At 47.3% G+C, this 24,385-nt stretch overlaps 1 protein-coding gene across 3 annotated transcripts in view; it reads left to right on the forward strand.

The window, feature by feature from the left end:
- Nucleotides 1–24,385, forward strand: part of LOC144128161 (uncharacterized) — a 100,033-nt gene that overhangs the window by 19,648 nt on the left and 56,000 nt on the right. For all 3 annotated transcript variants that reach the window (XM_077661265.1, XM_077661263.1, XM_077661264.1), the window contains exons 8-18: nucleotides 1,750–1,834; nucleotides 5,275–5,488; nucleotides 7,738–7,861; nucleotides 10,256–10,340; nucleotides 13,483–13,573; nucleotides 14,329–14,390; nucleotides 18,745–18,870; nucleotides 19,667–19,757; nucleotides 21,552–21,641; nucleotides 22,790–22,921; nucleotides 23,822–23,981. In XM_077661265.1, the coding sequence (XP_077517391.1) occupies nucleotides 1,750–1,834; nucleotides 5,275–5,488; nucleotides 7,738–7,861; nucleotides 10,256–10,340; nucleotides 13,483–13,573; nucleotides 14,329–14,390; nucleotides 18,745–18,870; nucleotides 19,667–19,757; nucleotides 21,552–21,641; nucleotides 22,790–22,921; nucleotides 23,822–23,981 (1,260 nt within the window). The remainder of the gene's footprint in view (nucleotides 1–1,749; nucleotides 1,835–5,274; nucleotides 5,489–7,737; nucleotides 7,862–10,255; nucleotides 10,341–13,482; nucleotides 13,574–14,328; nucleotides 14,391–18,744; nucleotides 18,871–19,666; nucleotides 19,758–21,551; nucleotides 21,642–22,789; nucleotides 22,922–23,821; nucleotides 23,982–24,385) is intronic.

The raw sequence follows: 24,385 nt of genomic DNA on the forward strand, positions 1-24,385 counted from the left end.
AACACAATCTGCAGGATATTTACTGTTTGTCCAATCATCAAGCTCCCGCCAAAGGATGTCATATCCACTGCTAAAAACCACAACTGTGTGGAGACAGCGCCAACGTCATGAATTTGTTTTTGCGAGCTAATTAAAATATTAAATGCCGGATTTTACGCGGTACGACCGATGCTAATAGCATCATTATAACTCATTCTATGCAACCAACAGGCAAAACAATGCACTGAATATGTGTTTCAGAGCCCCTTAAAGGGTTGGCACACGGGTTTAGAGCTGAGAAAATGGTGACAAATTTTTTCAGTGAAAATGCATTCGTTATACAGTAGCCGACGGGTAATTCGGACTTGTAGGATATTTCGGACCTCGATGAGGCACCGTCAGTCTCCCCATAGAAGCGCATACATATTCACGACGGATATTTCGGACTTAAAAAGTCCGAAAGTTCGATTTTTCGGACTAATTTCAGTCGCCTACGGGCTAAAGTCGGCCATCTTGTCGGCTTTTCGGCGGCGAAAAAGGCGCCATCTTGGATTGAGGTGGATTTATGCTGCAGTTGGCTTGGCTTGACACACTTTTGGTACCTCATTGCTGCCAGTAGAGGTCCCTGCGATCTCTGACACTTCGAGGTGACAGCCGGAATGTCATCGCCGCCAACTTGCTTTTGTCGCCGACGTTGTCGCGGGCAGTTATCGCTTGTCTTATATGTTGAAAATTGGTTGTTGGGAAGGAAATTGTGCAGGAGCTATCTCACATCTCGGTAGGAAAGGATAAAGGAGGGTCTGAGAGAAGAAAGGAAATAAAGAGTTGCCGTAATTGAGGGCTCCGGAATAATTTCGACCACCTGGAGATCTTTAACGTGCACTGACATCACACAGACCACGGGCGCCTTTGCGTTTCGCCACCATCGAAACGCGCCCACCGCGGTCGAGTTCCAACCCGGGAACTCCGGATCAGTAGCCGAGCGCCCTAACCACTGAGCCACCGTGGCGGGTCTCATACGTTCTCCATTCACCGTTTCGTCACTTGGGTTTCTCTGACCGCGTTGACCGAGTGGCGCTCAGTCTTCACGAAGTTACATCTGTTCGCCGTTTTGTGATTGTGTCCGGCGGTTCCTCCGCTTTGAAAGAAAAGCGCCTTATCTTTGCGTGTGTTTAACGAGCGGTGTGGTGCACACTCGGATTGTGGACAACATGGCCCAGCCAGGTCCGTCAAACAAGCGTGGGAAGTATTCCAACTAAATGCGGTGACCTTGCTGTCTAGCGTGTACAGTGAAAGCACACCTTGGCGCAAATACAGGCGCAAATTGTCGCCAACAAGAGAAATTTTCCGCAAGGTAAAATCAGTGACATTTTTAAGCCGATTTCATCTCAATAAAGTGATTTTTTTGTACTTCACAGATTTTTCGGACTGTTCGATTATTCGGACCATTTTTCGAGTCCCTTCGAGTCTGAAAAATCGGTCGGCGCCTGTATCTGATACTCATCTTAAAAGTAGGTGCATAAATTCACACAAACAAACATGAGGGTAAACCCAAACAAATGGCGCTTAAAAAGGCAAAGCTGCAAAAAAGAACTATTCTTGAATTTGAAGCTGCTGAATATCCTAGTGGCGGCGCTTCCGTATCCCTGTCCATGTCTTTCGTTCTTTTGCTTTAGCTGAATCTCTCGGGTGAGTGTGCAAGTCTTGCAGATGCTGGTCTTGTGGTTGTGTTCATGGGTGGGAAAAACCTCTCTTTGTTTCTCTAAACAGACCCAGTTCTTTCTCCTTTGCAACTTTGCATACACTGAGCTTCCAGAAGAAAGTGCCTTGCCAAGATGGCCGCCACAAGTACAAGGTCAGTCACTTCTCCCTGTCCAAGTTTCTTCTTTGGGATGTGCACTTATGAGGCTGAGCAGGATTGGAAATGTTTTTGTTTTAGGTGACTCTTGAAATGTTCTGCTCACTTTTGTGCCACTACTGGTGATACGGATGTGGGAAACGTGATTGCACACGCTAGCATCAAGCGCTGCCCTCACCAATTGCACAGTATGCACCACGAGCACCGAGAATTGGGGTCTGGCTTGCACATTGCCAAAAACTGCAATAATCAGTCGCGCAGTATGCACCACATGTCCATAAACGTATCTGTCAGCTACGAAAAGATTTGTGCACACGCATTTCTCATGTCTCAGCATGGGGAGTTTGCTTTAATCTGATGAAACAAATTTCAGGTGATGTAGATATTTTTCATGGTCCCCTGAGATTCGTATCATTGAGATTCTGCTGAAAGGTAGTTCACAGTTTTAAGAATAGTTTCTTTTACCTGAATGCTTTCTTGAAGTCGAGAGTTTGACGGAAGCCCTTCTTGTCAGGATGGTACATGATGAAAAAATTTTGTCGCCAGTGTTTATTTGTTTGTTGTGGATGCTTTTTTTGGAGATCACAGTGCACTAGAAACATTTCACTAATTAGGGTTTCTTTTAAACTTAATACTGTTGCGTATGACTCTCCATTAGCCGTAAGTCCTGTCTGTCTGCATCATGCAGCCAGTGCTAGTATGTACATTTACACAACTGATATTTCAGACTTTGTGGAATTGAAAAGTTTGGTTTTTCGAACTGAAGTAGAAGCCAGCAATGCTGTAAGGGTCGTATTTTAACCCAAATTAAGACACAAGCAGGCATCACTGTCACAAACAACTGGCCAATCACTGCTGTGAAAGGCGCCATCTTGGATTTAGACTGAAGTAATCAGACAGACTAGCTTGGATACGCTTTACTATTTGATGTTCCTCATTATTGCTGCTCTATATCTTGCCATGCTTATTGTTAACATCAGGGTTAGGGGCGGCCTATGAAGAAGAGCACTTGATCATGTTGGAAATGCGACAGTGGCAGCGTCCGTTGCTGCCACGGCTTCAGTAACACCACACATGGTGCGGGGCAGATAGGAGGGTGTTGGGTGGAGGTGCAGCTGGAGGAACTTGCTTCATCTTGCTTCTTCCAGTGAGTTTGCTCTCTCGGCCTTGAAGACCGTCGTTGTCCCGGAAAACACACTGGTGCTTTGCATGGCGCGCGGTGTGCATCGTGGTGGTCCATGGAAAGTGAGAGTAGCGCAAAACGGGACAAAGGGACAGAGAAAGACAGACACAACACAGGTTCACGGCGTGTCCCGTGGCCCCGTTGCAGTGTAATGTTGGTGATGTGGGGGGGGTGGAGACATGATGAAAGTTTTATTCTGGCTTGAATGCATTTGAATACTACAGTTGAGCCCGGATATATCGAACCCACATATATCGAATTATTGTTTATATCAAACAGGTGGAACATCCTTTTCAAAATCTCAAGCAAAAGTATAGCGCTGTTCTTCGCATATATCGAACTCGCGTTCAGCAGAACGTTTGATATATCGAATAATGCGCTGCACCCCTTAAAGGGACCCTGAGATGATTTCGATGGGCATATTCTAGTGCAACAAATCTGTAGAGGCGGTCTTTGTGGGTATTCGAGCCAAATTTGATAGCTCTGCGTGGACACTATAATTTAGAAAAAAAATTTAAAAATCACTGCTCGTAGTAGCTCGCAACCTATTAGGGCAACACACCTCGCCGCGTGTCCCCTACCCAATGACATCAGTGGGCAGAAGAGCCAGCCTTCAAGCTCTCCCTCTCTGTCCACTGAAATCATTGAGGTAGGGGACGCGCAGTGAGGCGTTGCGAGCTACTGCGAGCTGCGATTTTTAAAAATTATTTCTAAATTATAAGGTCCACGGAGAGCTTTCAAATTCGACCCGGATATCCACGAAGACCACCTCTACATATTTGTTGCTGTAGATTATGCCCATCGAAATCATTTCAGGGTCCCTTTGACGCTCCTTCCTACGGCGCTCTTCGAACCCTTTTCACATGTGGAGACCAATCAACTGCACAGCCTTGGACATTTACTGGCAATGCTGGCACAGTGAAACCGCGTGACGAGGTGAACATGAGGAGTATTTGACGGTGACCTGCGGTCTCTTGTATTCATTTTCCATGCCACATCGCTGTCATGCGGTGAAACCAACCCTTGTGGTGGTCCTCACCTGGCATGCTTTGCTGCCGAAGTCGCTGCTGAAAGCAACCGTACCGTACTTTTAATAAGTTATTGTATTTATGGTTAACCGGTAAGAGGATGAGACATCTATGATAGGCAGTGGCTTGTTCCAAAGCATCATCCGCTGCAGATTCGATGCGAAACAGGTTAGGTGTAGAAAAGCCTAGCGAGCGATGTGCTGCCAGCACGCTGATGGGCAGCACGTGGCTGCAAGAACACGTCACTAGCTTGGGTGCAATGTATTCTTGTTTCCAGGTTGCACAAAAACTTCTCTCTTGCTATTTTTATATATCGAACTCCCCTTCGTATTCGATATATCCAGGTTCGCTTGCAAACGGAACGGGGAGACGGTGAAGCTTGCAGTTTTTTAATCTTCTTTTTTTTTAGCAAAGTGATTTTTTTTGAAGTTCAAGGATTTTTCGGACTGTTCGACCATACTTGCAGTCAGAAATTAGTAGTGACACAAGTTTCTTTAAGTTGAGGTTTCCTTGTTCCAACTGCTCAGCAAGCTTTATAGGTTATTACACTCGTTATATGTGCATCTGATCAGAAGCATCGTGAACTAAGTGCCAGAAGAAGCCTGGCGTTTCATATGGTTGAGAGTAGCGACTGGTGTTAGTATGTGATGTTCATAATATAGAGGCACGCAGGTGCACATGGTCGAGAGCAGTGTTGTGGTGCAGCCCACAGCTGCCTAGATTAGGCACGTGGCAGAGGTTGCTGTGGCTGTACCAGTCGTCTTGGAAGTGTGTGATTGTGGAACCGGTCCCCTTGCCACATTGTAGCGCACACCGCTAAGTAGCTCTCCTTGCTACAGCTTGGTACAGGTATTTGCGCAGCTTTGGAGTTTCCCATGGCAAAATATTCATGGCCGATTTAGCGTGCTTAGGCCAAATGCAAGTTGGATGTTTGGCTGCGGTGATGAAGTAGTGGTCTAATGCAGTGGTTAGCGAAGCTGGTTTGCTCCTGCTGCCAGGTGGCAGGTGGCCCACCTGCCAGAGGCTTCGGACAGACAAACATTGGTGAAAGCTGAGATTGGGGGTGTTAGTGCTAGTGTGTTTAAAGAAATATCTAAAAGGCTGCGGTGATAGTAGGCCCAAAGGCTGGTGGGCCCAGGTTAGAGATGTTTGTAACTGGAGTGGAAGTTTCTGTCTGAAATGCAAGACCTTTTTCAGAGCCTTGGTGAATGCATGTGTTTGTGCAGGGCTTGATCTCTTCCCGGCTGGTGTTTGAGTATTTGCTGGTGCCCGACATGGTGCCTGGCATGGAAGCTCCGGGAAGGCCGCAGTCATCACTGGACAATGGGGAGACCCTGGGATCACGTGTGCTCTCATTCCACACGGCACCCTCTCCAAGTGCAGCATGCCCGGTCAGCGATACACCCTTTTCATCACCTGGCACCACCAGGATAGGCTCTGGTGAGTCAGAGGAGCAAAACCTGTATGACCGAATCCTGTTTTTTGCTAGCCCAGCATAGCACAGAGGCCATTCTGAGTTTTTGGAACAGCAGTTTTCTCACTCACTTCGATCCAGGGCATTGTAGCCAGTGTTCACAAAGTGCAAATGCCTTGTGGATCTATTCGGTCTGCAAGTTGGCCCAAGTTGGTGCAAGCAATTACAGCAATCAGTATCGTTCAGCAAAATCACTGCATTGCTGCACTCGGCTACCCTTACAGTCATCGGCACAGTGCCCCCACCACCCCCACCCACCTCGTTCCGCCTTATTGAATGGATGGATGAGTGACGATGTGTGGCTGCTTTGATGCATGCATGACACATGGTTGCTTGGGCACCCATCCTTCTACAGCTCCAGCGCCAAGCCCCATACTCAAGCACGCCAATATTCCCAGCAAACGACTGGAGTTTAAGGGGGGAGGCTCCTCTTAAAGAAAAAAATTTTGTTTCTGCACCAAATTTAATCAAATTGCACACCCATGACTAGTTTTTCATGCTGATTCCAAAAATGTCATTGATTTCATGATAGGATCAGTAGTTATTGAGATACACTTAATTACACCCTTCTCACTAATAAGAACAATTAAGAGAAAAAACACATTAGAAAGTTTATAAATTGCACTTGGTTGGGTTCTAGAAACAGAAATGAATACAATGTTGGAAACAGTTTTTTAATTTTACTATCATAAGTAGTTTTTAAAGACATTGAAACTCAAGGTACAAATAGTGCCTAACTTGCAATCAGAAACTAGAGCAAATTAAAAAATTTCTGAACCTTAATTACAAATTCTACTCCCAACATTGTGTAGACTACACATATGGCTACTTGCTAAAAAAAGAATTATGGTTCTATCTGCCATAGCTGCTGAGATATGCTAGTTTGGGACATGCTACGTGTCCAAAATTTCCATTTTGAGAAAAACAGCAAAAACAAACGAAGTGGTGTTTATGGCAAAGTACTTCAAATTTATTTATATACTGGCATCAGCAGACACTTAATAACCTCCTGGAAGGTAGTCTGTCTGACCAGAGTTATTAAAATGGCGCTTTTTGAGTGAGCGCTGAAGATTTTCTCGTTCACCAAGCGCAAGCTGACGATGGAGACGGTGTCGCCGGGTGGGGCAGTTGCGGCGTCTCCCATTGCACCGAAGAATGCTGCCTTTCGCTCTGTTGCTGCCGCTGATGCCATCTCATGAAGTTTCTCCTGGGCTTTTTTGTCCCTTTCTTATATCTCGGAAGGTTGCAGCATTCTGGTATCGCGACGAACACGGCCGCTGCCCGATGAGGCTTCCGCGACCGGCCGCGCCGTTAGGCCTAGCTCGGTCGGCACCTCCCGATCCGCTGGCGGAGGCATACCCACGGTGCCTGTGGTGTCCGCGGTGCTCGAGGTGACCGTGGCGCTCTTCTTGAGGTTGTTAATGAGCGAATTTTTCCTCTTTTTTCCATATCTGTGAGTCGTGCTGAACTTTGGCGCCGGCGTTGACATCGTCGCGAGATGCACCAGCGAACACACCTTGACAAAATGGCTACCGCTTGGGCTCAACAGACGCTTCCAGCAGACGACACGAGGCCCTTCAGCCAATCAGATAGCAGCTTTCAGTCACGTGCACCGACTAGCGAATAGCATCGCGCGTTGCGACTGCTTTTTGGCGGCATTTTCTCCCTCATCCAATAAGCATAAAGGAGCAGGAACTGCGCGAAATTTAAAACGAAAAGCAGCTCTTCCAAACGAGACCAAGATGGCCGCGATCGCTGCAGTGAAACGATAATAGCATGTCTCGGAAAAAGCCCCGTTATTGCGCGAAAATTTGCCAAGAGCGAGCTCGGATCGAAGTTTTATACTCCTTTTACAGCCCAAATATTGGCTCTAGAGATTAGAAAATTCACAGGGTGGTAGAGAAACAGCTGCAGATTTCGAAAATTACATTTTTGAAAAATCGATTTATTTTTTCGCCTCTAAGAGCAGTCTCCCCCCTTAAAGGAGAGCGACATAAATGCAACAGACATCTCACACCCCCGCCCTTTGCTACTGCACAGCATTTTTCACCACCCAAGCTGCTTTCAGGGTGCATAGTTCATACATTGTAGCATGTCCTTCGACTAGGGAGGGTTGCAATGGGAGGTTCCCACACGGAGTCTTGGGTGACCGATAAGATGGGCCCTAGAGAAGTGTCGTGAATGCTGCTGCCCTGTTGTACTGTGTGGTTTGCAGAGCACGTGGAAGACCTGCTGCTGCTGTCCTGGCAGCTGGTGCGGGGTGCCCGGGTGCTTGGAACATACCTGTCAGTGTTTGACATCAACCAGTGGTACAGGGCACAGATGCCCCACACCTTCAGGTAGGCCCTGATAGGGTCATCTTTCTGCCTGTGTAGAGATGAGTGTAATCACTAATTCGTTTATATTGTCAAGTGGCGGTGGCAACACCACAAACAACAGACTAGTAGACTGAAGTGGCACTGAATTTACTGTGTCCCCGTATTGGACTCGGTATTGGCAAACCTCAAGTAGCAAGTGTGTCCCGTATACTTAAACGATGCCATCTTCTCTTTGACGATTATCTAGAAAGGCTTCAAGCCATGCCAGGAGCAATCAGGTCATCAGGGCTCACCCTGAAGCCAGAGAAGTGCCATTTTGCTTACTAGCAGATGGTGTTTCTTTGCCTTATCGTAATCGAAGATGGAATACACCCGGACCTACAGAGAACTGCTGCTGTTGCACAGTTTCTACAGCCAACCGTCAGCTTAGCTGTGCTACAGTAAAATCTTGTTAATTTGGCCTTCAAGCGACCAGAAAAAATGTTATTCGAAAGTTTGAATTATCGAATGGCCCTCAAAAAACCGGCAAAAACTGTTTAACGAGGACGAAATGCGGGGACGATAGTTGTCCGCATTTAAGATAAAAACCAGGCGATGATGACGATTTTTCAAGGTTTTGTCCTTTGCACACAGTCCTGAATGTGAAAGAATTGCTGCAAAATCGTAAAGGCCTCCGCGACCCTTTTCGCAGTGCGACGCAGTAGCACTGGTGCCTCGTCACAAGCAGCCCCGTTGTGTTTTGAAGATGCTTCACCGCACGGACTATGAACATTGCGTTCTAGCGTACTGGAAGATTGAAAGCGAGAGAAATAAGTGTAGGTGTTAGAATGGTGTGATGCCAACCCAGGATAAAAATAAAAGACCAGTGACGCACCAGGCAACGTCCGAAACTGTGCGACTGACCGATGCGCCGCCCAATGGCAGCTGCGGGATGGCGTGAAGTTGGGAACAGCAAAGTCGAAGCAATGCGGCTGAGCTTAATTTCAGCCATAGGGGACTTCCGATCATCATGCCTGCCATAGCCTGTACATTTTAGGTGCGCAGGCACCATTGTTTCATGCAATTCAGGTTAGGGTAGGTCTATTAAGATAACCTCTGGCTGTGTGGGTCATACCTCGGTGCGACCCCCTCGTCTGAATTAACAGCTGCAAGCCTGCCCATGTACCAATTAATTAACAAGTGTTTGACATCATTGAATTACATGGGTTTCAGCATGGGCCGTGCTCCTAGTTCAAATTATCTGATTTTCCATATTAACGGAAGTCAAATGAAGGAGACTTCTCTGTATTTGTAAAGAGCTTTTTGCGCATTGCCAAACTTTTGACACAGCTAACGAAATCAGACGTGCCATTCAAATGGGAAGCTCCGCAACGCGACGATTTTAGGAACTTAAGTGTTGCTAACAGTCACTACCCATGCTTGGACACTTCGATGACAGTGCCAAAACAGAAATTCATATAGACGCAAGCAATGTAGCGCTGGGCACCGTTCTTGCTCAGAAGCAGCAAGCCTGTAAGATAGTAGTAGCATAAGCCAGCTGCTCTTTTTCAAAGGCAGGGGCCAACCATCCAGTGAAGGAGAAGGAGTGCCTTGTGATCGTCTGGGCCTCGTCAAAATTCCATTCATGCTTGTATGGCAGTACTTCCAAAGTTGTGGCTGACCATCATGAGTTGTGCTGGCTTGCCAACTTGAAGGACCCGTCTGGCCACCTTGATCGATGGAGCGTACGACTCGAGTTTGATGTCACCACCGTTTACAAGTCTGGGCGCAAGCACTTGGTCGCCGATTGCTTGTCACAGACCCCTGCCAATTCACCTCTACTGAATGACGATGACGACGACCTCCTAGGACCTCTCAGTGCCAGAACTTTCGCGTAACAGCGACGTTACAATCTGAGCATCCAGCAACTTATCGAGTACTTGGAAGGCGAGGCTTCTTCACCCCCAGCTTCAGCCCCAGAAGTGGCCTGTTCATTTTGTACCATATCATTTTTTGCATTTTTTGCGCTTTTGTATGCTAGCAAAGTGCCCTTCATGTTTGAACTTGACCGTCGTATCCACTCTGTATATGTAAACAAAAATATGATAAATGTGGCAGGATGATTGCAAAAGCACTGAGTGTCAACTCATGACACTCGCTTGCGATAATGGAAACAAGGCCTTGAACGGACTTGAATTGGTCTCTTGCCTTTCCAAGAGCCTTGTTAAGACAACTTAATGAATGCTCATATCAGGTTGCATACCTTGCCATTGTGCATGCTTCCTGCTGAATGCTTTGGCCTTGAGTTTAGGTTCTGTCTATGTGAGCTGCTTGTTGTTCCCTATGTGGCCGTTTGGGCCGTGCCTGAATGGATGCCTGAAGGGGTGAGAGGTGTCCGTAGGAAAATGCATCATTGCATTCTGCTCTTACCTGCAGGGGCAACAGTCACCAGCTGTGCGCTTACATTGGCCTGTTTTCGCTGAGTGAAGCTGCAGCCAACTGCGGAAGTCACACAATTCTGGTGAGTCATCGACTTTCCATTAGTACTTTTGCTTAGCTGCCCTTTCTTGTTGAGGTCCATGCTAAGGTGGCTAGATTGGAAAGGTGTAAAAACCGGCCGGGGAAACATGGCCCCGCAGCGCGCCGATGCCGTGTGGTGGCGCTGATGGCAGAGGCGCGGTAAGGCGCGCAGCCGAAATGAGCGCATCGCGTAGGCTAAATTTAACCACTGAAGCGAAAATGAGCCCGTTTCGCTTATCGCGCGTTTTCTGCTAGTGTCAAAGAATGGATCTTTATCATAAAATGGTGTTTCGTCAACTCGCATCATTATTCCTGTGAAATATGCTGCTTCACAAGCCCAGTTTACATTGCATAGCTGGACTGAACCACGTTTTGTGCGTGCACATTTCGAGATGATGCCCAGGATGTGGGCGACGCTGTTAATGCCGTAGTGGAAGGTTTCGGAATAATTTAAACGACCTGGGTTTCAACGTGCACTGACTCTCTGCGTGGTGCCGCCACCGAAACGCAGCCACTACACATACGTACGGCGAGAAGAGCAGGTTGTAATGCGTGCCGTAGGACCTCAAAACTGCAGTCACATTGGCTGAAGGCGAAAATGAAAGACCGCCACGATGGCTCAGTGGTTAGGGTGCTCGACTACTGATCCAGAGTTCCCGGGTTTGAACCCGACCACAGCGGCTGTGCGATGTCAGTGCACGTTAAACATCCCCAGGTGGTCGAAATTATTCCGGAGCCCTCCACTACGGCACCACTTTCTTCCTTTCTTCTTTCAGTCCCTCCTTTATCCCTTCCCTTATGGCGCCCTTCAGGTGTCCAATGATATACAAGACAGATACTGCGCCATTTCCTTTCCAAAAAAAAACAATTACTATTATTATTCCTAAGGGAAGAAATTATAAAGGAGGGACTAAGAGAAGGAAGAGGTGCCGTAGTGGAGGGCTCCGGAATAATTTCGACCACCTGGGGACCTTTAACGTGCACTGACATCGCACAGCACATGGGCGCCTTAGCGTTTCGCCTCCATCGAAACGCGGCCGCCGTGGTCGGGTTCGAACCCGCGGGTACTCCGGATCAGTAGCCGAGTGCCCTAACCACTATAGTAGCCACCGCGGCGGGTAGGATGAAGGCGCCCCAAAGCACGAACCGGGCGCCCCAACGCACAAACCTGTTTAATTACAAGTGAGGGGGAAAATTTTTCAGAATTTGATCTACAACACACAAAGCTTCAGTGTTTTCCGTTTCTTCTCACTATCCTGATTTATACCCTTAAGGAAAAAAAATCCTTGTGAGGCAATAAAAACGTACAACTGATGCTGTCAGCGCAACTAATTTTTGTCACATATCACTAATTGAGTGTAGAATACCTCTTCCGCAGCTTCGACATGCAAGCGCGTTCGGCTAAACGCATGTGCAAGTTCGTTTTCAACGACGGTGACGACTGTAAAATGATGTTGACGGCCTTGTCGGCACTTGGGGTCGTTCGAGACCACTTGGCAAACATTCCCTGGCAGGCAGGGGCAAGGAACAGTTTTTTTTTTTTTACTGTTTCCCGTGCCACACCCAGGCGCAAAGCACCAATGCTCCGTCTTCTTTTTTGTTGTTGAAGGCATCTAGCTCTCGCATGAGAAAACGCTGCTACAGACTTTCCAATAAAGGCGACGAAACGAACTAACTGCTACGGGGTGCGCAAGGCCGACGCGGCTGAGCTTACCGCGCCGCTAGGAGCAGCGCCACATTCCCCCTAGCGGCATCGGTGCGCAGAGGGGTCACACTCGGCCGACGGAAGGCGCCGCGCTCTTCACACCTTCCCAATCTAGCCACCTTATCCATGCCTCAGGACTGTTAGCACTTTTCAGTATTATATTCATTACTGTTGTGTGAACATTCAAAATTTCTAATACAGATAAAATATTTTTGTTATTCGGTTCATACAGTTGAACCCATCAGTAACGAAAGCCCTCAAGAATGAAATTCTTGTGGCAGCGAAAAATTCTGGCACCCCTGGTGAAATTTCATAGAGTTCAATGCATTTGCCCCCTATCAACAGCGAAGATTTGTTAAAAAGTAGTCCCACATTAACGAAAGTTTTAGGTAGTGATCTGCAACATTTTTTCGGCACATCAGCCAGTTGGGAACAGAGAAGGGGAAAAACTGCAGCAGCACACTCATCTGACAAGTTGGGCCCATTCATTTCTGCCAACAAGCACCGGCGCAGCCATTGCTGTTTACTTTCTGCTGGCTGGGTAATGATGATAGCAGTGAGGTTTTTTTTGTTTTGTTCACTGAAAGCGGCTTTTTGCTAGCCTGTCTATTGGCAACTACGCACGCACGTGACCTTTCATGTGACGACACCGCCGGCCAACCAGCGAAGCAAAGCATCTAGGCAGAGCAACGAACCCTTCTTTTTCTTTTCGCTACTACGCTGACCACGCTGCACATGCAGCGCTGCAATGCATTTACATGGCATTTTCAAGGGGATTTCTTTCACTGTCTGAAACTGTCATTAATTCAACTTATCTCGCTTTGACATACGAGGGATAGACATGTTTAGACACACCTGGTGTGCTCATCCTTCTTGGGAGCACTTCTGATATGATGAGCAGGTTTTTATGGGGCCTTCAGATGAGCCTTAAGTGCAGCCTGCTGTATCTCACTCTGTCTTGTGCGCCACTTTGTGTCTGCTTTGTGTGCATGCTGATTTATGTTCGTGCATGACAAATTGTACAAACGGCCCTGCACTTTCTTGCTCGTAACCTACCTGTCAAACACTGCTTTTTGTGGGCTGTTGTGATTTCATCCAGTGTTGGCCACCATCGTGCCATTTCTTGCATTCCGTGCTTGCATTTATTGATTGCAAGGTGTCCGTGTGCCAAGCCCCTGCACTCACATTAACAGCGGATGTCTTTCTGCGGAACGTTCACGAGAAATTCGACTGCCAGTGGAAACACTGCGTAAATCTGAACAGTATGTGATACTCCTAATTTGTACCAGGCTGTTGTTTGTCCTTTGAAACGTCAGTGAGGAACCTCAGGTTTGGTATGTTCAGAAAAAAGAGCCAGGTTCTTTTTTTGTCATGCGTCCTGCAACAACTCACTTGATTGTATGTTTATTGTGCTCTTTTTTTTTCCCCCCCTCTAAAGGACGTCCGGGTGCTGCCGTCTTCAATCAGGAGATTCTGCACGCTGGACCCCATGATTGAGCAGACGCATTTCCCATCGTCGCTTGCATTCTGTGAGTTGTGGTACACGTTTTACTCCACTGTTGTGAATCAGTTGCATGTTTTATTCCAAAAGCAAAAGCAGGGTAGGCGGAGCAAAAGCAGAGTAGGCGGAGAGCACCGGCAACACGGGGCGAATATCAATTCCAATTTTTTTTTCTACGCAGTAAACGAGCATGCGAAAAAAGGCTGGTGCTTCCGACTCCCCCACCCCATGCGTACCAGCGTTGCCGAACTCTCCTTATCAACGCGATTGCGAAATGCTTCTCCATGTTTACGACCTTGAGTAATGGTGGTTGCTGTGAATTAATCCTATGCCATTGGTTTTTCACTTTGGCTTTCGTTCAGCGTAGTCCTTTTGTTTTCACGTGAAAACTGTATGTAACAAAACCTGCATGTTACAAAAAAATGCAAGCTATTCTTGATTTCGCTATATCCTGGTTCAGCTGTAGTACCAGTTGCAGGTGTGTGCCAATGTTGGCTTTCTTATCCACCATGGCAGCCCAGTGACTGTGACATTCAGCTCCCGAGCGGAGCTGGTGGATTCCGTCATGGCGGCATTGTGATTAAAGCATGATGCAAGTATATGTCTGTTTAGTACCGAGGTTTTGGTGTGCATCAAAGATGCCAAGGAAATCAGAATTAATTTGGAGCCCCACTCATGGTCTCATAGCCCCACTGTGGTACTTTCACATGTAAAAATGCTCTGAGTGCATACTTTTTATTGCTGTGGTACCAAAATGCTTGTGCTTGCTTTCCTTGTTTCTAGCCTGTGTCTGCCTAACTGCAGAAGGCATCGTTGGGGCATCATTCTTGGGCCTGCAGCAGCAGGTGAGTCGATGCCAGCCAAGTGTGTATTTGAGCGTGAAGCCTCAAGCGAGTGGTCTGCTTTTTGTGTGCAAGCCTAGTTAAATTTTAAGGAGGCGCCCTTGGAAATCTGTTGAGCCCCTGATTATTTTTTGTAGCCTTTTGGATATTGGGGGGGGGGGGGGGGATCAAAAGTTAACGTGGTGCTTTTTTATTGATTATATTTGGGAAGCTTTCACAGTCTGCTGCTTCTTGCATTGTTTTCCTTCATCTCTGCTTCACTGCATTTGGACTTCAATCTTGTGAGCTGAGACCTAGCTTTACAGTACAGTCGATTCTCGTTATAATGAAGTAGCATCGAGACTGTAAATTAGTTCGTTATATCTAATATTCGTTGTAACAGTAGACATAAATATCGGCTCTGACAAATCTGCAATTTGGCTCATGCAAATATTGTACACACTAAAATGCATTATTCTTGGCTTCGAGCCCACTATAAATGAGGTAATCCTTACCTGTCTCCTTGTGGCGTTTCAAACAAAATAGACTGGAATATGGAAAAGTCGAATTACAACAGAACACAGTTTATTTGACAAAAATAGGTCTGCGTTCGTTTATGTGTTGAAGGATGTGATCTTCATCTGGTGGCTTTCCACAGCACTGAGCAGAATAAAGCTTTCCACAGTGTCCATGCACAAAAGGGCCTTTTCTACTTTAGTAGTTTTGGTCGCCGGGAGTTTTTCCAAATAGTCTTTCAGCCTCCTGGCCGTGTCCGCAGTGTCTGCACTGCTTATCAATGGTGTATCACGTTCACTGTCACCTTCGCAATTGCTGCTGCTGTTATCTTCGGGCAACACGACGCGATCCACAATTTCTTGGTCTGTCAACTCGGGCGCCACAGCCAAGTTCTCATCGGCCCTAACGAAATCGTCAAATGCAATGCCTGGGAGTACCAGTCGACCCCGAGTTTTGTCCAGCTCTACCATGTCTTCGGGGTGAACTTTGTCTTCGACGGCAGGCAAAACAATACCGGCATCCGTGAAACATACCTTTTTGTGGACTGCCTCACCTCATTCCATGATAGTACAACATGTCGAGCGTCGCCTTGAGGTTGATGGTTGTTGATCTGCGTCGATCAATATCGAAAACCAGTTGCATCACCAAACGCTTCCAGCAATTGCACTTGAGCGAACGAATTATGCCCTTGTCCAATGGTTACAAAGCAGAAGTTGCGTTACTTGGCAGACACCAAACGAACTGCCTTCACCACGATCGAGACTTTGTGCGCCGAACAGTTGTCCAAGACCAACAGGACCTTCCTGTACTGCCTCTCCATGTCCTGGTCGAAAGCTCTGAGCCAGTCCTCGAAAAGCTTGTACGTCATCGAGGCTTTTTTGTTGGACGTACTCAACCTGCAAATTCCGGACACCTTTTGGGCATCTTGGACGTGGAGCCTTGCCGATGATGGTGGACAGTCTTTTGTCAGAACCATCTGTGTTCACGGCAACGACAATTGTCACTTTGTTCTTTTTGCCTCCATTGCAGGCTTCGTTCTTTACTGCCAGTGACCGCTCTGGCAACAACTTTAAAAACGCCAGTTTTCGTCGATGTTGTACACGTTGCACTCGTATTCCTGGAGCAGAGGCCGAAAGTTCTGTAGCCACTTTTCACATGTATCCACGTCGACAGAAGACCCTTCGCCAGACAACGTGTGGCACGCAATCTTGCGCCTGTCTTTAAAACGTTGCAGCCAACCACTGCTTGCATGGAAACCGTCATGCCCCAGTGCACAGGCCAGGCTGTTGGCCTTTGTTTGAAGAAGTGCTCCTGATGCTGGCAAGTTTCGTGCCCTTGCGTGTTCAGACCATGAAAGCAAAGCCACTTCCACCTCCGGGTGATGGCAAGGCCTAACTTGCTTACGATGTTGCCCTCAGTCGTCTTCGTTGCGGCCAAAATTGGGGAACGCTGAATTCTGATGCAACATCCTTTTTCTTGTGGCCACTGTCCACAGCTCTCAATATCTGCAGCTTTGTCTCGAGCGAGATAGCCTTCCTCGTCGTTTTTATTTCGACCGCTGCAGGAGAAGGGGCTAACTGTGGTGATGCCGGCTGGCCACCGCCTCAGAGTTGCCAGTGTTGGTGCGCTTGCCTTCACCGCTGATCAAGTGGCGCCACCTTTCGTCTCTTTGTCGTCACATGAGCTTTTAGAGTTTTTGCGCTCTGTTCATAGGTGGCGTTACCAATCAAATGTGCAATTTACATATAGTAATCCCTCGTTATAACGAAGTCAGCGGGATGGCGAAAAAGTTTGTTATAAGCGATAATTCGATATAAGCAACCACCTGAGAAAATCTAAAGCAGTGGTAAATTGTGGTTGGCCTCTGCACAGTGTTGCCAAGATTACTGTATTTACACAATTGTAAGTCGACCTATTTATCAAATTTTGAAAATCTGAAGTGGGGGGGGGGAATCGACTTGCGATTGAAACCAAAGCATGGCACCATAAATAAAGGCGAGACAAATGAGATATCAGGCATGCTACAGCGTGGTTGAATTTATGCTGCGTGGCTTTGTCCCATCAATCTTGATGCTGGCCTTGAGCAGCTATGTCAACGCGCTGAACCGGCATCCCCTCCCCGCGCGCAGCGGCCGATGGCATTTGTCAACAGGCAGCACGCACACACGCACGCACGCGCGCACACACACACACACGCACACACACCTCTCTTCTCCTGTGGCTGCTGATGAGCGGCAGCAGCCGATAATGCATTTGCGTTCCACTCATTTTTTTTTTTTTTACTTTCAATTGCACACTCAGCGCTCAAGGGCGCATCGATAGTTGATGGAAGGGCCACTGTTTCAATTTCGGCAGCACCGCACTCGGAACAGTAGCGGCGCCGAGGGTCTCTGTAGCCAACGGAAGAGCCGACCCGCTCAGGCGTAGTTTTTCTTTGGCTCTGACGCGTTTGACTACTGCCGACCATGTTTCACACATTTTTAATGTAGTGCTTCGTCAGTAGTCATTTGTGCTCCAGGTCTGGTAAGCAACCGGCACTCGTTTACAGATACCGTCAAGATTGCTGTCCGTCTCTCGACACTGGAATCACGCCGCGTCGTTTCCCGCCTATGCTTACTTCATACATTTTATCATAACACAAGATCACGGCACGCTCTATTAACCGCCCCACTACGAACGTCCTCCCGGCTTAGCCACGGTAACCCGATAGCACGCATCAGTGGCCACACGTCAGCTTACAACAACTCATTTTTCCCCAACGCAATAGCACTATGGAATTCACTGCCTAACGACATCGCTGCATGCACTGATCACAAAACATTCCGCGAGAAAATAAAAATTCACCTCACATAAATCTTGATCACTTCTGCGCTCTTTTGTAGCGAGTATTGCTTGACATATCTTTGTTAAATGATGTATCACTTGCTGGAAAACCCTGATATGACTACAACCCCTTTTATGTTTGTTTGTATGTTTGTTCTTTTTATTGTTATGCATGTTCCCATCATCGCCGTTGGAAACCAATATGCCCCCCCTTATGTAATGCCTTCGGGCCTTTAAGGGATCAATAAATGAAATGAAATGAAATTCTTTACGCCAAAGAAACGAACAACTGCGCACCAGGCCACTAGTTTGACGTTTGCAACGGGTGATACAGGTGTGACAGCTGCAGCGAGGCAAAATTTTCAGCTGCTCCATACGATGTCTTGATGTGGCTTTTTGCGAAGTGCGGGATTTCACTGCATGACAACGTTAGAATGACGTGCTGTGGGACCGCAGCAGCTGTCACGATGGCAGCGCAGTGTGTGGACTAATACATTTTCATTTTGGAATGTGCTGAAGGGCCCGCCCGCGTGCGGCAGCCGAAAGTGGCTAGCGATAAGCGGCGGCCACAGGATAATGGTATCACGTTCCAGGTTCTTTTTTTCTTTTTCTGAAATGTAATATGGGGGGGGTCGACTTACATTCGAGTCGACTTACAATCGTGTAAATGCAGGATACCAGGCAGTTCAGAACATTTTAACTCGCCACATATGGGAATGTGTTGATTGTTTACCCACACTAGGTGGAGGTTTATCCTGTTCTCAGAAGGCGGCTGTGTTCCGCACCTTAAAACGGGAAGAGTGAAAGTATCAACAAGCGTCTTAGGTTTGGAAAATGAAGTGACTGGAATCATTGAGGTGTGCAGCTTTGTACAGGCGCTTATAGTCACCATAGCCACATGGATCACAGACGGATAGGACTTTGTATTTATGGTCTTGTTCCCTCTGCTTCTCACTGTGTCCTATTCCAGTTAAACATATAGCCTGCTTGCAGGAGTGTATGTACGATTTAGGTTTTGCACTCATTTCTGTGCCTTCAGCTCCTGCACAACATGAACAAGGAAGGGTCGAGGTGCCTGGCCTATGCGAGTGACCTGTGCGTTCGCTTTTCCATTGCCGGTCTCATCAGCAGTGACCTTCGACCACTGTGGCATGCAAACACTGCAGTAAGTGCCCTTGTGTTTTTCATTTGCAGAGGTGTGCTCTCGCGACCTGCTCGGTAAGGGAAATGGTTAGGCCTCCCTGGCTTTGCAGTGGTGGGGAAGCTCTGGGGCACAGAGCAAGCTGTTTTGCTAAAAGGTTTTCAACGGTCCAAGTGGGCTACAGATTCTGCCCACAGTTGTAGCGACACAGCAGTCGGGCTGTGCGGCATGCAGTGCTATTTTGAGATGTGCAGGTGATGGGAGAAACTGTGCAAATCACTATGCTACTAAAGTTCCTCTCTGGGCGCTATGCAACGCATTCAGGCTATGCTAACCTCTAGCATGTGTTTGGAATAACTGACCTCGAATAAAGGAATTGCGTCAAACTGAATTCAGTAGTGACTGCAGCAAGCTCGTGTGAAAAGTGTGTGCTAGAGATAGTGCACAGGCAGTGTGTAGCGTGAAGCTTTTCTGTATGGCTAGCTTCAGAAAAGGGTATGTTTTTAGCACATGCTTGAGTCATATATTTGCCATTTGTTGTTGAGTTTAATGTGTACAAATCTGTTCCTGAATATCTTGTCTGTTGAGAAAAAAAGCTCAGAATCGATGCCGTTGTCAGGATTAAAGAATCGATGCCGTTGTCAGGAAGGCGAGCACTGTCCCTCTCGTGCATGCAGACTAGCTTGGAAATCAAAAAACAAGCAGGAGTTCATTGCTTTGCCTGTGCTGTATTATGTTTAAAGCTAACCTGCAGTGTGTTATTTGTAGTGGTGACTTGGAGTGCTGCAGTGCATGTTCCCTCCCTTCTTCATGTACACAGACAGCCCAGAAGATGTTGCTTGATGTAGCTCTGGACCATCGGTTGGTGGGCTTCCTCAAAGACTGCCTCCATGGTGGTACACACCAAGTTGGTGAGTGGTTTTTGCAGTCCCTACGTGAGGCTTTCACTATTTCTCGGCGTTAAAAGTTGCGGTTTCAGAAAAGCACAGCTTGTTTATGTGTGCGTTTTTTTTTAATTTTTTTGCTTGCTTGTATAGTCGAACTACACTGCAACTAAGTTTTCCCGATTCCCCACCAGCAAACCATGTAAAGTAGCACATTGCCTCCACATCAAACTTTTTTTGGGCCAGCTTCTGCTTCAGTGAGGTTTGCAATTTAAGAAATATATGAGGCCATCATTTTGTCCATTTTCATACTTCCAAAAAGGATTGTGGAGTTTAGAGAGTTTTAGCATAGTGTGATCAGTGACCCACTGGTAACGTTGCTTGGAAGAGCAGAAATCTTTACTCTGTCGTTGTCTTTACTGTATTTCAGTGATGGCATGGCCCTGAGGAGGCTGTCTGATTAGGCTACTTGCTATACACATACTGTAGTGTCGGTTTAGGAAGGAAACACTCCGAAATATCTTCCTTCCTGCTTTCTTTCATAGCATCTGTATATAGTGTGAAAGAATGTGGGCAGGGCATATAGAATAAAACCTCGATAATTCGGACATCAAAGGGAGTGGCGAAAACACCAGAGTTATCCTAATGCCGGATTGTCAAATGGCCACAAGAAACTGCCAAAAACCATTTTCATGAAAGTAGTAAAACATTTGGTGATAGCCTTGGCCTTGGTCATCTCATTTTAAGATGAAAACTTGGTAAGAATGCTGATTTTTCGCAGCTCCTTCAGATGCTTTAATTCGTACACATAATTGGGATTGTTGGAAGCACTACTGCTTCGTAATGGTAAGGGTCTCCGCAGCTTCTTTCAGTGTGTGATGTGGTAGCAGTGTAGTTTCTTTGCAAGTGGCACTGCATGTGGGAAGGCTGCACTGCACTAATGGTGAACAGCATGTAACAAATGCCAAGTTTCTATGCACTCAAAGAGTGGAAATGCCATGCTGTGCGGCAAGATACGTTCGAAAAACAAAAAAAAAATCTGAGAAGGCAGTCGTCTCTCTAAATGGCTTGCGGCTTGCTGGTATGTGCGGTCGCTGCAGGCTGGCGGTCCAGCTCCGAAAATGAAACAATGCGGCCGGACTTTCTCTCGGTCTGCTGACAGGGACCTGCCGATCATCAACATGCCTGCTGTTGAGCGCACCTCATAAGCCACAGGGAATACGATCTCGTGCAATTCAAGCCTGGGAGTGAATATTTGGACTATCACTCTTCGAGCAGGCTATGCCTTTGCATTTAGATAACTGATGGAAGGTCCAGGGCATCCAAATGAATGAGCTTCCGATGCCATAGACTTTTAAGCTGTGCATTTGGCAAGAGTTTGATGGCAATCTTAATTTTCCGAATTAATGTGGGCCGTATTGAGGTTTTACTGTAATGTGAAGAGAAGATAACCAGTGTTTCCTTCTGGTAACAGTACATTTCAAGAGAAGGATGAGGCTACAAAACCTACGAGTGCAGTGCAGCTGCAGCTTGTGCTAAAGCTTGTTAATTGGAGGTCAGGAGGCCCTTTGTCTTGTAGTGGCTGCTGCTATTGGTGATGATCATGACCTATATGTGTTGTCTTGCCTGTTCCGTGGTATTCCTGCTGGCTATGTGCCTGCTGATTCAGGGTCCATCCTTCCCGTCGGGGAAGAATGTTCTCACCCTGTCTTACTCTTTGCCCTGTGGCTAGTGTATTTTGATCTACCATGTGTTTTGCGGCTTTTTAAGGACAGCTGAGAACTCCCTTGTGAGCGAGGCCTCTTTGCTTGCCACCTGCAGGTGACCCAGCCTCAGAGCCACTGTTGCCCTTTGTGCTCGACTGGGCGTGGAAGAAAGTCAAGGAGGTCAAGGCTTCCCTGGACGGACTTTGTGAGTGAGAGGTTTGCACGGGGCTCAGTGTGGACATCTCATTGGCACTTGTTAGGCGAGCTGCACAAAGTGTGTGGGAGGTCTTCTAATAGCATAGAGCAGCATGTGCCGTAAGCAGTGACTACAGTAAGCAGCAGTGAGTGTGTGAGAACTGACAGAATTGTAGTACAGGGAAGTAAGGCACACGTGATGGCATTGACACTGTGTGGAATCGTGTAGGGGCCCTACACAATACAGCAGTCAGCTTCAAAATTATTTTTATCGTAGCCACTTACTGCACACAGATTACTTAGCGAAATAGTCTTGAATTTTTTGTTTCATCTTCGTTGCCTCGGAGAGAACATATTTCAATGTTATCTATGGACCCCAAGCAGCTGAGACTGCAGTCTTCTGTCAATGCACAATAGTGACAAACCATGCTGAGTGCGCAGAGCATGTCAAAGCACGTGGGCACTGGTTCTTCCAAGTCCTCGACATAATTTGCATCCATGGTGCCCTGGTTATTTGCGACGTCGACAATGATGTCTTCGTCTGCGAGCTCTCCTACAGTCTCAACATCCTCATCCATGGTCGTAAGTGAGGAGGTGCTGCCCTCACTTATGGCCAGTTTTTTCTCTTTCCCGAGGAGGCATTACTTCCAAATGTCGTCGCTCGCCTCCGTGCCACGCGTTGTGCGACCGGTGATGCGAGTGTCGTTGGGGGAAGCGCACCTCCCAGGGGCCCGGCGCAACAACATTCGAAATATCGAATGGCCGGTGAAACTGGAGTTTGATATACTGCGCAACTGTCCTATACTTTTACATAGTATTTTCAAGGGGATAATCTGTGTTCGATATAGCCAATGATTTGAAATGTGCGTGTTCGATATATCCGGGTTCGACTGTACTCGTGCTTCAATGGTGGTGGCGTTTGAGAATTGAGAAACTTTGTAATATCAAGGAATTCACTGTATGTAGGTTCGTCACATCCAGGTTTAACTGTATTTGGAATCAGCATGCAAAAATGCACATTCTCTGAAGATTTCATAGTTCTGACTTTATTTATAAAGACTTGTTTTCCGACACCCTCTTCCCTCCTTAAGGCAGAGCTTAAGGGTCTCCCGAATTTTTGCGCACCAGAAGGGTTACAATTTGGTCCTTGCATTGCAGATGCACCGTTGTTTGACTGCTCTGGTCAGGACGGTGTGACGACCGGTGAGCGCATGCTGATCCACCAGGACGAGCTGCGCATCTTGCACCAGCTGCTGGGGGAAGCCCGGGGCATGCAGGCAGCCAGTCCAAGTGAGCTTCCTTACATTCCTTGGCCCCTGCTGGCTCATTGGCGCCAGAGATTCCAGCTTAATGGGCATTCGATGTGTCAAGTTCATTATATCACCGCGAGGTCGAACACCGCAACACCTTTGTTACATGGAGTTCATAATTGCACACGCTTCAGTGGGGCTTTATGAAATTTAGAAACTGTGTAAAATCAAGGAATTCGCTACATGGAGGTTCGTTACATCTAGGTTTAACTGTACAGAACTGTGTGTACTGTCCTTTTTTTATTGCTTGACTCTTTGGACGACCAGGCCAGGCAGCACAGTTGCTCTTGGGTGCAGCTTTTATAATAAATCGAGTGTGTGGGAGAGATGTTGACTGATCTAGAAGTGACCCTGCTTGAAACTGCGTCACCATGGACACCGCACTAAGAAGCATGCACCAATAAGCTTCTAATGAGCTGATGAATAAAGTTTTCTGTTCTTTTCCATTCTCTTCTGTTTGTCACATAAATTGATAATGAAGTCATGAAAAAAAAATCCGCTTTCTCCTAATGGCTCACTAGACCATGCTCTGAGGAGACCAACAGGGCAATATGTTGTCCATAAGGAGGCGAAGGCACCGTTGTTTCAAGGCACCTTCGTAACCTTTTCGAACAAACCAGACCGATCTGTATTGGAAGCCGGTGTTGAAAGGTGCAGTGCCTGTCTTTATAATAAACTCTCTGCTGCCTGGAAAAGCCAAAAGTTAACACTGGCTTGCTTTATCTGCCTTGTGCCCCACTTGGGGCATCTGCAGGCATAATTGGTGAGGGAATTATTTCAAACTTGGATTCACTTAACTGTGTCCCATGGCTGGAGACTGCAGAGGTGCAGCGAGTGGACAGCAGTTTCCTGAGGCGGCTGTGGTGGACCTCTTATGCAGGGCTGCTGGCAGTGTGGCACGACGTGGCAGGCCTGCTGTGCGGCCACCTGTCGGTGCTGCTCTTTCTGCTGCAGTCCGGGGTGCTGCCAGACCACCGGGTGGGCGAGGGCTGCCTGGCCTACCCGTACACCGCCCTCCAGACCTGGTGCCAGCAGGCCAGGTCTGGCTCACGGCCTCTCTCTCGCACATGCTTTGGGCCAGCTGCGCTTCCTGCACTGTGCCTCCTCCTACCAGTAATGTTTGCAGCGAGCGTCTGTGTGGGCTGCCTTAGTAGTTTGCATAGTGCCCAGCTGAGGAGTAACACATTGCGATGCTAGCAAGCTGGGGTGGTGCAGTAAAAGACTGTAATTTGAACTTCAAAGGACTGGAAAGCATGTTCGATTTATCAAATGACCCCGAAAAAATTGACAATTAACTGCTTTCATCATGGTAAACTTATTTGATCAAAGACTGGATGATATTTGCCTGCATTTGAGATAAAAATGATGTGGCAATGGCTGCTTTTCACATTTCCATGAATGATTTATTGCATGCATATTGTTGGGAGCGTCAAAGCAGAACAGC

The sequence above is a fragment of the Amblyomma americanum genome, chromosome 4, assembly GCF_052857255.1.
Source record: "Amblyomma americanum isolate KBUSLIRL-KWMA chromosome 4, ASM5285725v1, whole genome shotgun sequence".
NCBI lineage: Eukaryota > Metazoa > Arthropoda > Arachnida > Ixodida > Ixodidae > Amblyomma > Amblyomma americanum.